Here is a 15634-nt window from a genome sequence, read left to right as displayed (position 1 = left end):
TTTTCTAGCCTAGGTTGGCATAGGAACAGACAGAGAGATCCATAGACACTAAGGACAGATTTGGCCAGGAGCACCCCATGCAAAGCATTTCAGTGCAGGTACAAGCCATGCACTAGGGCAAGAAAAGATTGCAGAGTCATACCAGGGCACAACAAGCTCATGCAGAGTGTGAAAACACAAGCCAGATGGCACCTCTGTCATGCATTTCCCAGATACAGGTAACAAATTCAGAATGGACAGAGGAGGGGACCTGTTCCCAGAGCTAACATAAAGAGCTATAACAGGCCTAAGGCAGTGTACAAAGACAGAAGTAAGTTTAGAAGCAAGCAGCAGTGGTGTGGCTCAAAAACCCAAGAGCGAAGCAGGGTCTCAGCTCCAATTTCTAGTCCAGTCTGATGCTCGAAAAATAACAACCAATGCAAGAATCCCAGGCCCAAGGGAAGCCTGCAGTTTCAACATTCTAAATGAACAGAGCTTGTTAGGCTAAATGATGATAGCTGAGTACAAGAGCAATATACTGTTTATTAGACCCAAATTGATATTAAGAACTTACAGAGCTCAGAACAAAGAGACAGCAATCAGCTACTGGCCTGAATAACGAATCAAATAATATTGGGGACACAGAAAGCTTGTAGGTTCCCAGAATGAGCTATTCTTAAACTTACAGTAACATAATACTCACTACCCTAAGAAAGCAGTAACAAGACTAGGCCAGATCTTCCCTCTAGAAGTACAGAGGGCGTAACCCTAAGTCAGAAATAAGAAAGCAGAATGGAAAAATATTCAAACAAAAAAAGAGTCCTACCATGAAAAGCTATTATGGCTAAAGGGATGCTCAAAACACAATCCCAGAAGAGAATGATTCCAAAACATCTAGAATCAAAGACTCAAAGAAAAGTGTAGGTTAGCCACACATTTAACAAGAATTCCTAGAAGAGATAAAGCAAGAGTTAACAAAAAAAAAGTTTAAACTTTTTTTTCTAAATAAATGAGAGTGGCAGAGGAAAAAAACTAAAAAAGAAATGAGAGCTTTCAACAAAAACTTAAAAAGGATTAATAATTTAGGACAAAAATTACAAAACATGCCCAATCAACAAACTCTCTGAAAATTTGAATAAAACATACTGAAACTGATGATATCGAAAAAAGACAAAAAAATTAAAACAACATCAAAAGACTGAAAAAAATAAAAGATACAAGATATCTCAGAAAAAAACAACTGATCTGGAAAACAGATCAAGAAGAAAAGATTTAAGAATAATTAGACTACTTAAAAGCCATGATGAGAGAGAGAAAGAGAGAAGATGTATTTGAAGAACTCTTAAAAGAAAACTGCCCAGATGGACTGAATTTTGATCAGGAAATCCAAGATAAAGTCACAATGGGTCACTTTTTTCCAGCCCAGAGTGGTTTGGTGAGGCATCCAGAGAAATATACAGATACTAGAGATGGGGTCTGGGAAGGAGTCGGCTGAGTAAAGCATTCAGCAACTGAAAGACAGCCAATAACAGACCCTAGAGCAGAAAGTACCAGGGCAGGAAGAGATCTCAGGGGATTCATTAATTTGTTCAGGGTGAAATAACTGGTAACATCTGATGGTTCTGCTACTCAGAGAGAAAAGTAGAAATAGAAATACGTTGGCCACCTTCTGAAAGAAACTTCAAAATAAAAACTGCTAGGAATGTTATAGCCAAAATCCAGAGCTCCCAGGTAAAATAAAAAAAATATTTCAAGAAGCCAAAATTTTCTTTTACGTCAAGTACAAAGGAGCCATAATCAGAATCACACAAAATGTAATAGACAATGCTATGGAGAGCTTAGAATAGGCTTACAACCAAGAATAATCTAGGCAGCAAAACTGAGAATAATCTTCCGGGGGAAAACAAACTTTTAACAAAATAGAAGAATTCCAAACATTCCTGATGAAGAAACCAGAGCTATGTAGGATTTTTGAAATTCAAACACAGGAGTCAAGAGAAGTATAAAATGGTAAAAATGAGCATACAATAAGGGATACTATACATAAGGGATTAAATTAGAATAATTAGTTATATTTTCATACAGGGAAGATGATACTTGTGTCCCCTATGAACATTAAAATTATCAGGACTCACAGAGAGTTTGAGAATAAATCTGATATGTTTTGATAATCTTAAAAGGAGAATGGAAAGGGTAGGGAAAAGGAATACCTTGGGAGAAGAGGGAAAGAAGAGGAAGACTGGGGATAATTGGCTCACAAAATGAGGTGCGTCACAAGTCAATACAACAAGAAGGAGAGGGAGAGAATAAGCATTTACATAGCACCTACTACATGACAGAAACTGTAGTAAGGCATTTTTAACAAATATCTTATTTGATCTTCACAAAAACTTTGTGAAGTGAAGTGTTATTACTTCTCTACCAATCAAACTACTAAAGGATTACTTTATAGAGCTAGGAAAAGGAGAAAAAAAAAACAACAAAATTCACCTGGAGGATCATGGTCAAGAATATCAAGGGAATCAATGAAGAAAAAAAAATGGGAAGGAAGTTGGCCTAGATGTAACTGATCTCAAACTATACTACAAAGATAATCATCACAATTTGGTACTGGGTAAGAAATAGAGAGGTTGATCAGTAGAACAGATCTGGTACATAATATACAGAAACAAATGAACAGAGTAACCTCACACAGTGTTTCATAAATTCAAAGATCCAAGTTACTCTAGCAAGAATTTACTATTCGACAAAAACTTCTAGGAAAACTGGGAAGCAGTCTGGCAAAAACTAGGTATAAACAAAACAAAACAAAACAAAACATCTCCTACCATATAACAAGACTATCTCCAAATTGGTACATAATTTAGACAGACATAAAGATTGACATAAACAAATCAGAGCAGGATAGAAGAAATTACCAGTTAGATTTATGGATAAGGGAAGAGTTCAGAACCAAATAAGAAATAAAGAGGTTCACTGGGGATAAAGTGGACAATTTTGATTACATAAAATTAAAAAGGTTTTGGAGAAATACAATCCTAACAAAAAGGAGGAAATTGGGGAAAAATCTTTGCAGCAAGTTTCTCTGATAAAGTTCTCAATTCTAAGATATATGGAAAACTGATTTAAATTTTTAAGAACAAGAGCCACTGCCCAATCTGATAAATGATCAAGGGATATAAATAGACAACTTTCAAAGGAAGAAATCCATGCTATCAATAACCCTAAGAAAAAATGCTCCAAGTCACTAATAATTAGAGAAATGCAAACTAAATCAACTCTGTGGCACTACTTTACAACCATCAGATTGGCAAAACATATTTTAAAAATGACAAATGCTGGAGAAACTATGGGAAAACACATATTTTAAAGCACTACTGGTGGAGCTGGACTGGTGGAGTTGTGAACCATTCTGGGAATTCTCAAAGCAACTTGGAACTACATCCCAAGAGCCCAAAAAGTATAGCCTTTGATCCAGAAATACTAAGTCTATACCCAAAGGAAAACAAAGAAAGAGAAAAAAGACCACACGTACAAAAATATTTACAGAATCTCATTTTGTTGTGGCAAAGAATTGGAAACTAAGGAGATAGATACTAATTGGGGAATTGCTGAACAAGTTATAGTTTAAGTACAGAATGGAATATTACTGTGCTATAAGAAACAATGAAAAAGACGTTTTCCAAAAAAACTTAGGAAGACTTATAGGAACTAATGGAAATGAAGTAAGCAGAAGCAGGGGAACAATTCATATAATAATAATATTATGAAAACAAACAACTCTGAAAGACTTAGGAACTCTGATCAACATAATGGAAGCAATCACAATTCAGAGAACTAATGATGAAGCAAGCTATCCACCTTCAGACAAATAGGTGATGGACTCAGAGTGCAGACTGAAGCATGTGTGTGTGTGTGTGTGTGTGTGCGCGCGCGTGTGTGTGTACACACATATTATAGACAGATATAGATACATATAAAATAATGTATGTATGAACATGGTTGTTGCAGCAATTTGTTCTGCATGACTATATATTTGTAATGGTTTTTCCTTTTCTTGCTTTCTTAATGGGTGGGTAAGGAAAGGTGGGAGGGAGAGAATTTGGAACTTAAAATTCAATTAAAAAAAAAAAGAAAACTGCTCAGATTTCTTAGACTAGAGGGCAAAGTACAAATTGAAAGAATCCACTAGTTACCTCTGAAAGAAACCCCAAAAGCAAAACTCCTAGGAATATCATTGTCAAAATGTGAAACATTCAGGTCAAAGAAAAAATATCCTAAGCAGCCAGAAAGAAGGAATTCAAGTACCAGGGACACACAGTCAGGATCACAGATGGTTTAGTAGTCATCACAATAAAAGTACAGAGAGCATGGAATATCATATTCCAGAAGTCTAAGGATATACACCAAGAATAACCTGATAAGGAAAACTGGGTCTAATCCTCCAGAGATGATAGCTCTTTTTGAGATAGCAAACAATGGAAATCTGAAATGGGATCTATCAACTGGAGAATGGCTGAACAAATTATGGTATGTAAATGTCATAAAATACTATTGTGCTATAAGAAATGAGGAAAGCGGTAGTTTCAAATAAATGTGGAAAGACATGTACGAACTGATACAGACTGAAGTGAATAGAACCAGAACAGTTTATACGATGACAACACAATAAAGGCAAACAACTTGAAAGACTTAGAAATGCTAGAGGATTCTAGAGGATTAATGAAGAAATGTGTTACTTCCTGATAGAGAAGTTAAAGACTCAGACAACAGAATGAGACATACATATATACATACATACATATAGAGAGACATAAATATATATATTTATATGTATGTGTGTGTGTGTATTTCGGATATGGCCCATGCAGAAACTTGTTTTGCTTGACTATACATGCTTGTACAGTTTTGTTTTTCTCCCATTCTCAACTGAGGGGAAGATGTGGGAGGGAGACAAGGCAGAATTTTGGTGACTGAAGAAAACAGAAGCTAATTTTAAAAAAGAAATATAATGTTCAGTATGCCCAAAGGGTTATAAAATGTGTGTACCCTTTGACCCAGCAATACCACTTCTAGGGCTATATCCCAAAGAAATCACAAAAATGGGAAAAGGACCCACATGTACAAAAATATTTACAGCAGCTCCTTCTGTGGTGGTAAAGAATTGGAAATTGAGGGGATGCCCATCAATTGTGGAACGGCTGAACAAGTTGTGCTATACGAATGTGATGGAATACTACTGTTTCATAAGAAATGATGAGCAGGCGAACTTCAGAAAAACCTGGGAAGACCTGTATGGACTGATGCTGAGTGAAGTGAGCAGAACCAGGAGAACGTTGTACGCAGTAACAGCCACATTGTGTGATGACTAACTTTGATAGATTTAGTCCTTCTCAGTAAAGCAAGGATCTAAGACATCTCCAAAAGTCTCATGACGGAAAATGTTATCCACATCCAAAGTAAGAACTATGGAGTTTGAATGCAGATCAAAGCCTACTATTTGCTTTTTTTTTTTCCCTCTGCTTTGTTTTGTTGCCTCTTTCTTGTAGTTTCTCCTACTGGTTCTAATTCTTCCTTACAATATGACTAATGCGAAAAAAAAAAATTCATGACGTTCAGAATTAAGGAGTATTGACAGTCCTACTGTGTTGTGTTCCTGGTTGGACCACATCTAAAATTCATTCCTGAGTTGTAGCCAACATATTTTTAAAAAGATACTGATAAGCTAGAACTTACCTAGCTCTGGATGGAAAAAGGCCTCAAAACCATGCCACACAAAAATTGGTTGGCAGATCTGAGAGAGTTTGGCATACAAAAAAGAGACTGATAGGTACTGTGATTGTTCAGTGGATCAATAGCGCCCTGACTCTTTGCGACTCTGTATGGGGTTTTCTTGACAAAGATACTGGAGTGGTTTACCATTTCCTTCTTCAGTGAATTAGGCAAATAGAGGTTAAGTGACTTGCCCAGGGTCACACAGCTAGTGATGTCTAAAGCCAGATTTGAACTCAGTATAATAAAGTAGAAAGGACCTTTGCATTTTTTCTGTAGACAGGGGCCCTGAGTTCAAATACTGACTGACTTCAACATGACCATAGGGAGGTCATTTCATCTCAGTGCACCTCAGTTTTCTATCATGCCATCTGACCCACGGGAAACTTTAACAGTGTGAAGGGGCCCCCTGAACTTGTTTTCTTGAGGTGCCATATTTTCCAGAAACACTGGACCCAAGGTGTACAGGAGGCCCTGAACAAGTCGATGAAACTCTCCCCTCCTCACCAAGCTGACATCACTTACTATTTCTACCCCCAACTGGACTCTCAGTTTCTCCTAGAGAGTGAAACCAGCTGTAAGACAGAGGTCAGTCAGTCTGCACCAAACTAATATAGTGTTTGTGCAGCTGGGACCCTTGCAAATAAGCAGATTATCATATCTTCATAATCTAGCAGTTCCTAAGGGAAAATAAAGCTGCTTTTGCTATCTTTACTTACTTATTCTCCTCTTCCCTTTCTCTGCTTTCTCCTCCTGTTCAGGAGGGAAGACTAGTCCTTTTTCCCTCTTCTACTGTTCCTTTCCTCTCCCCAAGCCACTCCCATTTAGGAGGGGATTGCCCTTTACTCCTTTCATAATACTTCCTCTTTTTGTAATCCATAAATATTCAAGTTTCAGCCTATTGTGGACTCTTCAGTATTTGGTACAGGGTGTTTCACATGCATGTTCATTTCTCTTGTAATAAATTCAGTTTCTAAGCATGTCTTATGGAGTCATTATGTCTTAATGACTCCATAAATAAGGAAAGTGCTTTATTAACCTTAAATTACCATCTAAATATGAATTATATCACAAGGGATTCCTACACAATATAGAAGTCTGAAGTCCCTTCCCACTCCAAGATTCTGTTAACTCTGTGATTCATGCCAAAACACCACTATCAATCAGAATCAATCTCTAACAGCCTTTCTTTTATTCTATAATACATCTACTACAAAAAATTCCAGTGCTTCCCATTTCTTCTATATAATAAATTTATTGATCTCAAACTTCTTCACTTTAACCTCATTGATATTATTTTTCTCCTGTCACTTTATTCTCCTTTTTACTTCCATTCATTTCGGTAAAAAATTAATTTCTTTTATGAATGAAAATTTCATTTTTGCTCTCCTGTACTTACCTCCTAGGAGTTCAGTCAAAGCCTATGCTGATCCTACTTCCTAAGTACCAAAATTCCTCATTAGGAGGTTCAAACCCTTTGTGAAATTGCCTGGTAACAATGGATCGTGACTGATTCTAAACATGATTAACAAGCTGCTTCTATTCCACCTCAAGTTTAAAAAAATTCTCCCTTTCAATAGCCCCTCAGGAAAAGAAGCTCCTTTAGGTCTCTGAACAATCAGGTTTGAATATAAATTCCTCAAAGTATGTATGACTTATTGTTAACATGCTTTGTGCAGTTTTAATAGCTCTGATAAAAGAATATAGTATATTTTAGTCTACATATTTCAATTCTTGGTTACCACTATTATGCCATGTACTTAAATGAACAAAATGACGAAGAAAAATGGGTGAGAGACTTCTTTGTCAAGTGACCAACAAAATGAAGGATTGGACATCTTCTCTGATCCTTATGACTTCTCAAGTCTCTCAAAAACAGAGATTATATGCCAAAGATAAAGCAACTTCATTTATGTCCATAGTCTAAGACAACTGGAATCCAAAAGAAGGTTTAAAAAAAAACTGAACTGCTATCTCTCTTGAGCTCCCTCAGCAACCCCTCCCCCCACTGCCCACCATACAGCAGCACCATAGCAGCAAAGCAGCACTAGCTGACTCACGGACCAGACTAACATACTTGCAAATAACCCAGCCCCAGACTCCAGAAGCCCCCTCCCTCTTTCCAGTGCCATGAAAGATCCAGGCTCCAAGCTGTGGAAGTTTGCTGGGGCCTTGGTGGACAGCAACTCAGCAGCATTCTGTGCCACAAAAGATTTCTATAGGAAGGCAGAAGAATACAGTGAACAAGGCCAAACACGTTTCTGGGGCTTGGAATAAAGTTCAATCTCACACTCTCACCCCCTTCCCTGCACCCCATCCTCTAGAGTTTTGAAAACCCAAATTCTAAACAAGAGGAATTGATCCCCTGGCACAATAGCACCAAAGTGGTAGTACTCTGAACTGCTAAGCCAAGGAACTAAGGAAGGGGAGGGAGGGGCATCCTCTAAGCCTAACAGAAAGAGCCCAGCATCCAGCTGGGCCCAGTTCTATTCCCCCAAACCTAAGTTAGGGCAGAGACCCAGGCTGTTGAACCATGAATCTCCCAGTGTGAAGAGGCTGAGGAGCTCTGAGATCCAGCCTCCACGGAAATTACCATTAGAGGACAAGGAGTCAGAAGGTGAGTGATAGAGGAAAACAGTGGGGGAAAAGACTGAAATTACAAAAGATCTCATGAAGAAGAAAACTGAAAGACCTTGAACATAATCAGAAAAATCAATAGGCAAAACATTAACAGCAGAAAGAAATATAACCTCTAGATCTAATAAACAAGCTTAGTCATCTATCCATAAATACTATAAAACAAAGGGAAATGATCCAGCATTTGATAAGACAAAGGATCATGTGGAATTTGAGAATATGTAAGCACAATACACTGTTTCAGAGTGTTTTAGAAGAGAAATGAGAATTATGAAAGCAGAATTTATGACTTGCACAGCAAAAATAATGGGCAGGGGAAAAAATGGAATCTGTGATGGCAAGTCTCACCCTAGACATAAAAGAGAAAAATTAATTTAAAATATGTGTATAGGGGCAGATAGGCGATATATTGGATAGAGTCAGGAGGACCTGAGTTCAAATCCAGCCTCAGACACTTGACACTTACTAGTTGTGTTACCCTGGGCAAGTCACTTAATCCCATCGCCTAGCCCAAAGAAAGCGTGTGTGTGTGTGTGTGTGTGTGTGTGTGTGTGTACACACTTAAATGAAGGATAATCTAGAAGAAGGGGAGTAAAATACAATAATACTAAAAGAAAATATGCTCTCTATCCAAGCAACATATACTGATCCTGAAGACAGGATGCAGAGATAATCTAAAGTCTTTCAGAACAACATGACAAGTCAAAAGGAAAATGAGTGAGTTTAGGAGTGATAATCAATGAGTTTTTACCTTTTTCATTACCATAAGATGAGACCAATATTGATATCTACCTTTGAGAGTAGTTAGGTGATAAAACAGTGGTAGTTTTCTTAAGAAAAAAAATCATATATGAATCATAAAGTATGAAAGATTCTGTACTTACCTGAAAGAGCATCATAAAACTCTTCCTCACTAAGGATGCTGAGAGGTGGTGATCCTTTAACCAGAGACTGCTCTAATTCATGATGTTCTGTTGCCAGAGTCTCTAATGCTTCTGATAAGATTTTGTTTTTCTCTTGCTCCTGTTCTAATTTAAAATTCCTCACCTAGAAGTAAACAGGCATATAAATAAAAATTAACTTGATGCCAATCTACCTAGATAGCTATTCCTAATTGGTCTTTGGTCCAGTTCAATTATAATAAAAGAAATGAAATAATCATGCTATATATTCATGGACAAAACGAACAAAATTATTCCAGTAATTTGGTTCCTCCTATGACAACCTTTCTCACAACAGTTCTGTCTAATAAAAACAGATCAAGAACTAGAAAAACTAAAATGCAATTGCAAGCAATCAGCATTCTATCATTAAAATCTAGTAATTTATTGGTTCTGAAAGTTGAATAAAGCACAGGGAATACCCCTTTTTTAAATAACTAAATAATGGAATAATACAGTCCCACCCCCCACATTTTGACTATATTGATGAGAACTACTACCATATATGAATATGGAATAAGATACATTTCATTAAAACGGGTTCAACTTTTTTAAAAAATTAAAATAATTCCTTATAGCAGAATTCTACAGATTAACACATTAAAAGACATTTCTTTTTTTAATTTTTTGTTAGAAGGGATGAATCTCTGGGGAGAAGAGGAGGCAGAGAGATGTCTGGAAATGAAGATAATATCAAAACAAAATGTACCAATAACATTTTTAAGAAATAAAAGGAAAAAAAAAAGAAATAAAAGGGCCAGATATTACTGGCCAGATTACAGCAAATGAAGGGGAAACAAGTTACTGGTGAATGACATTTACATATTAAACACTTACTGTAATTATCCTTACAATATACTCTGATTTGGTAAAACAAGAAAGTATCAAAGTTAAAAGATCTTTAGTTGGATCCTTATTTGCTACTCAACCTCTAAACCCCACAGGACAAAACATAGTAGGCATGCTTGTCCTATAGTCGTCCTGGATCAATCTCACAAGACCAGGCCAGGTTTCTAAAGACTAACATTTCTGAAATTTGGCTGGCATTTAATCAGACTTGGAAAAATAGCACGTCAGATGTCAGAAACTGGATCTGTCATAGGTAAATCCACCAATGCCAGAACTCAAGGGATACTTTGTATTAAAGCCACAAATACTCAACAATCTCCTTTTGCTGGGTCTTGGGTGCTGTGCAACTGGTTCACATTTCTTGCTCTGTCCTGTAAATTCTCCCTGTTGTCACTGTCTCAAATTACCCCCATTCAAATGGCGGTCCCCAGTTTATTTTACTCCCTAACTTGTCTTTCACATTACCTTCTTTCTCCAGCATACAATGATACCTTCTGAAAGCCCTCCATGTTTCAGTCCAGAACCCTTTTCAACCTGTTTTTTTTTAAAAAGTGCCTGACAAAACACTGGGGCATGGTACTCCTGGAATCAATGTCACAGAACGTAGGAGCTCAAAAGGTTCATAATGCAAGTAAAAAACCCTGTTTAGTGAATAGCTAAGTTCATAGCAGAAGCAAAATTAACCTTTTGCTATCTAGGGACTAGTTATGGTTCCTAGGGCATCTTACTGTTTATCATCAAGGTAACCAGACTGTCATTATTAGAGCTACAGTAACAAAAATAGTACTTAACAGTTAAGTAACAATGTACACTGACAACATGCAAAGCTGAAAAATCCAGCGAAGTACATTTCCAGTGTCCTTAAATTTCCTGCACAGTATTAAAGTGAATTCAAAAATGTTTTTTATCTGTAATCTGAGCAGCAATATCTATTATGGATCAAGAGTATTCTCTTAGTTTGGATAAAACCAGAACTTGAAAATAGCTGACCTGTCCTAAATAATCATTTATTTAAATGGGCTACTTAAGAGCAATCCATTTTTTTTCAACAAACAACTAATGTGAAGTTTGGCACATAGCCCAAAATGACTCCTACTATCCTTGAATGGGAAAAAAAAATGTCTGACAACCCTTCATTACATTATCTTCGCAAGGTAGTCCACAGACAATTTCCATGCAAAAGAACTCCACATCCAGTCACTCATATATAAAGCAATATGGTCTCCTGAGTCCCCAATCACTTCTCCTTTAGTTTTCAAAATATTAAGCCCTCAAAATGCCATGATGAAAAGTAAGAAAGCAAGCTCTAACAACAAAATTGTGGAGCTCAGTAATGAATGACAAGAAGAAATAATCAAAGCCCAAGAAAGAAAAGATACGAGCAAAAAAACAAAACAAAACAAAACAAAACAAAAAAACACCCCGAGCCTAAATCAAAAGTCTAGTTGTCTTTCAACTTTAACTAGAACAAAATAAACAGCTCTGCTCTCCAATTCTGCGACATCTACATCTGTTCTCACTTATTCTAAGAGTAGGAGTAAAAAAAGGGGGTGGGGAGAAAGGAAAAGTGGCTCTTGTTTTTTCTGTTTCTTATTTTATTTTTTCCTCTTTCAACTTATCTAAGGACACTTTTACAGCTTCAAAATTAGTTTTTTGCAAAAAAGAACTGCCTATCAAAGAATTCTCATAGAATGAGAATTTTAAAGTCCCTTATGTACAATCTAAAGTTTCATTTCTGTGACAAGGAACATATAATAGAAAAAATATTGCGCAAAGCTCTTTTATACATAAGCATATAAGTACATGTTAACACAACCTTTCTATCTAAAAAACCACTGCTACCTTCTTTTTGTCTTTTACCATTTTATACTTTTAGTTATCTGAAAGTTCACTAGGATAATGGAACTCTCAACATTCTATATAGCTTCACAGCTCCACTCAAAAGACTTCAGATATATGTAGATTATTGTATGATGGGGGAAAATCAATATTAAATATTCTTAATACATTGTTTTTACTTCAGTAGTAGCCTAGCTTTTGTGTATAAAGTGTAATTTACCAGTGTGGTGCAGCAAAAAGAACAATGGATTAAAAGTTAGGAAAGTAAAATTCCAGTTACTGCTCTGCCACTCACTACTTGCATGACTGAACTAAGCCGCTTTAGCTCTCTAAGCTGTAGTTTCATCATTTGTAAAATGAAGGGATTGGGTTAGATAACCTCTTAAGGGTCCTTCCCTATTTTATCAACCTATGATTCAACTTTGATATGATTGCCAAATTTTAAGTTCCTGGATAGCAGGATCTATGTACCTGTCTATGTATCTATCTATTTATCGAATCTATTTATCAAAGACCTCTCTGTTTGGCTTATAGCACAGCGCAATCATTGGACATAATAAGCTATTAGTTTTTGCTAACTAGAATTTAAGTGAATTTGTATATGTTAATTGCTCAATAAATGTTTATTAATGATAATTATTTCTTTAAATATCTTACACCTATTATACCTATGTGACTCAATGCTCAATTATTTTAAAAGGAACAAAAACATTTCCTCCAGAAGAGTAATACTCATAAAGTTAGGGAATACTAAAAGTTTATTCTAAAACTGGAAAATTTCTAAAACAGTAATTTTGTTTTAAAATTTATTTACTCAAGTATTTATTGAATGTTTACTATGCGCAAGACATTATATTAGTGTGTGATAACGCTGAAGAATTAAGTTGGGTAATCAAATTTTGGAGGGCTTTGAATTAGAAGTGAAGGATCTTGATTTTTATTCAGTAGGCAACGAGAAATGGCTGAAATTTTTTTGATCTAGGAAAATGCTCGCATGAGGTGATCTCATCAGATGTGCTTCAGTAAGTTAAATCTGGCAGCAATGTACAAGTAGGAAAAGGCTCAACATCTCTGCATACAGAAAGCAAATAATAAATGTTTTTAGACTTAAACTGAATTTTAGCCACATACTCTGCATAAAATGTAATTTATTACTTTACTACACTTCATAAAGTTTTGAGATCAGGCAGGCAGGTAAAGTGCAATGAAGTGCGAAAAAGTAAAAAAATAATGAGCAACTCTGCCAAAATAAAAAACAAAACAAAAACCAACTTTAAAGTGGGACACAGATACTCATTATTCACAAGCACATACTGTGCAATTATCCCAAGTTTAAGATAGGTGATATTCTGGACTTGTGGGTCAATCTTGTCTAGCTCTTTCGACTGACCTTATTTCCATCAAGTACAGCAGCAATAGATTGCCTCATCTCTTCTTTGCTACTGGGTGTAAGGCTGTACAAAATAACTATTACTTGAGATTGAAATTGGAGACACTATTTTGTCTCCTTAATGAGCAGGATTGATTTACACCCTGTGGTTATATAAATGAAACAACATTCACTTTTAATGCCTATCTAGAAATACATACTTCTATATTTTTACATTCAATTACTCTACAAGTTATAAAACTATGGATATAGTCATTAGTCTAGAGGCTAGAATCAAATCTTACCTCTTAACATTGATTTTATCGTAACTTTTCCCTATGTTCAAAACCTCCTTCCCCTACTAAACAAACCTTCATCTACTATATACCTAAAGAATGGACTATTTGAAATCTCATGGTCTCTGGAGCAATTCAAACTACATTGTGCAGTTAAAAAACCCCTAACTTTATTAAAACTTGCTTGATCTTGCTATATCTAGTATGCAGAGCATATATATGAGGGATACAATCTCTTCAGAGTCTAATTTCTAGCCATATAATAGGAAAATGTATTCTCATAGGAACTTACTTTTGCAGATTGATAACAGACTTTTAAAATTTCTTTTAATGAAATAGCCCTATATTAGTGATTCGTGTTTAACCAATGGTCTACTTTATCCCTATGATATGAAAGTTGGGGGCAGGAAGGAAGGTGTGGAGAAGAAGAGAATCTCCCTTACCTTAAGAGGAAGAGAACTAGTAGGAAAATACTGCAATCTTATGAAGAGGTTTTCTAGTAGAGCTATGCTAGTACTACCTGTAGTAATCTGGACCTTCAATGGGTCCGAGGAAAGCAATTTTAAGGAAATGTGAACCCTCCTTTAGGAAACAATGGTCCAAGCTATATTTTCTCATTCTGCAAAAAAAAGATCTGAAATGAACAGAAATATCCCTGTTTTATAATTCCCTATAGCAATAATAGCTCTTTTGAAATTATAAAGACTCTTCCTGGCCTTGAAGAACACATGGAAAATATCTTAAAATTAGTGTTAAAAACTTAAGCAGAATCAGAAAACAGAACAAGTAGGGTAACTCATCGGTAAAGCTTCCCCATAATCAACCAGGTAAGTATTCATTCAATTAATTTATTCATATACTCAAAAGTTGATGAATTGAATTATAAAGGCAAATGGTAAACCACTTAAGCCTGTATTATGAAAATATTTTAGGTTATTACAGAATACTAATTGTATTTCTAAGTACTTTTGAAATCCAGTAATAACACAAATGCCCAGTAGAAAGACTAACACTGGTTAAAGCAATGGAATTGGAAAGCTCCAATGGATGTTTTATCAGCAACTCAAACTCAGTATGTCTGAAGCTTTACCTATTATCCTCCCCACTAAAGCTATCTGTCCTCCAAATTTTCCTTTCTCTGTTGAGAACACCAAATTCCTTCTAGTCTCCCAGATTAGGTTAGCAACCTCATAATTCTCCTACTTGTCATTTTCTCTCTCTTAATCCCAAATAAAATTAGTTGTTGTCTTATCAATTCTACCTCCAGGTCTCTTGCATTCATTATCTTCCTTCTACCACTCACCAAGTTAAATACCTTATTATCTTTCACATCTGAATAGAACTGTTTTCATAACTCCTGATTGGGCTACATGCTTTTCTAGACTTTCTTCTGCCAAACATCATTCTAATCAGCTCTAAAATAATCTTTCTAAAATAAAGGTCTGAAAATGTCACTCTCCTGCTCAATAATCTTCAGTGGCTCACTATTATATAAGATATACTACAAACTTATAACCTTCGGAGTTTAACACTTAAAAGTCCTTCACAGTCTGCTCCTGTCTACTTCTCTGGATTTATTTCATATTACTACCCTTAACAAGCTCTACATCACAAATAAAATGTTTCTGCTTTCCAAACTTTTTATTCCCTCTCCCATTCATCTGTCATTGCACAAACTGTCTCCCATGCTTGTAAAACTTCACCTCTACCTCTTAGAATCCATAGCTTCCTTCAAGACCCATATGCTACCTCCCACAGGAAGCTTTGCCTGATCCCCTTAATTGTTAATGTTCTCTCCTTCTTCACATTATTTTATACTTATCTGTATAAATGGTGTAGCATTCTCTTTCTACCCTTCCCCAGACAGAATATAAATTCCTGGAGACCAAGGACTATTTATTATTTAGTCCTTTCCTTTCTATGTCCAACAACGGCCTGCTGAATAAATACTA

The 15634-nt window shown here is 35.9% G+C and overlaps 1 protein-coding gene across 4 annotated transcripts in view; it reads right to left on the bottom strand.

Annotated features, from left to right (window-relative positions):
* LOC114031829 (oxysterol-binding protein-related protein 1) overlaps positions 1-15634 on the bottom strand; it is a 305142-nt gene that overhangs the window by 113663 nt on the left and 175845 nt on the right. For all 4 annotated transcript variants that reach the window (XM_027846969.1, XM_027846970.1, XM_027846971.1 and 1 more), the window contains one exon: positions 9273-9435. In XM_027846969.1, the coding sequence (XP_027702770.1) occupies positions 9273-9435 (163 nt within the window). The remainder of the gene's footprint in view (positions 1-9272; positions 9436-15634) is intronic.

This window comes from Vombatus ursinus, unplaced genomic scaffold (genome assembly GCF_900497805.2).
Source record: "Vombatus ursinus unplaced genomic scaffold, bare-nosed wombat genome assembly UNPS02015255.1, whole genome shotgun sequence".
NCBI lineage: Eukaryota > Metazoa > Chordata > Mammalia > Diprotodontia > Vombatidae > Vombatus > Vombatus ursinus.
The sequence above is the reverse complement of the archived record's forward strand: the minus strand, read 5'-3'. Positions and strand labels throughout refer to the sequence as shown.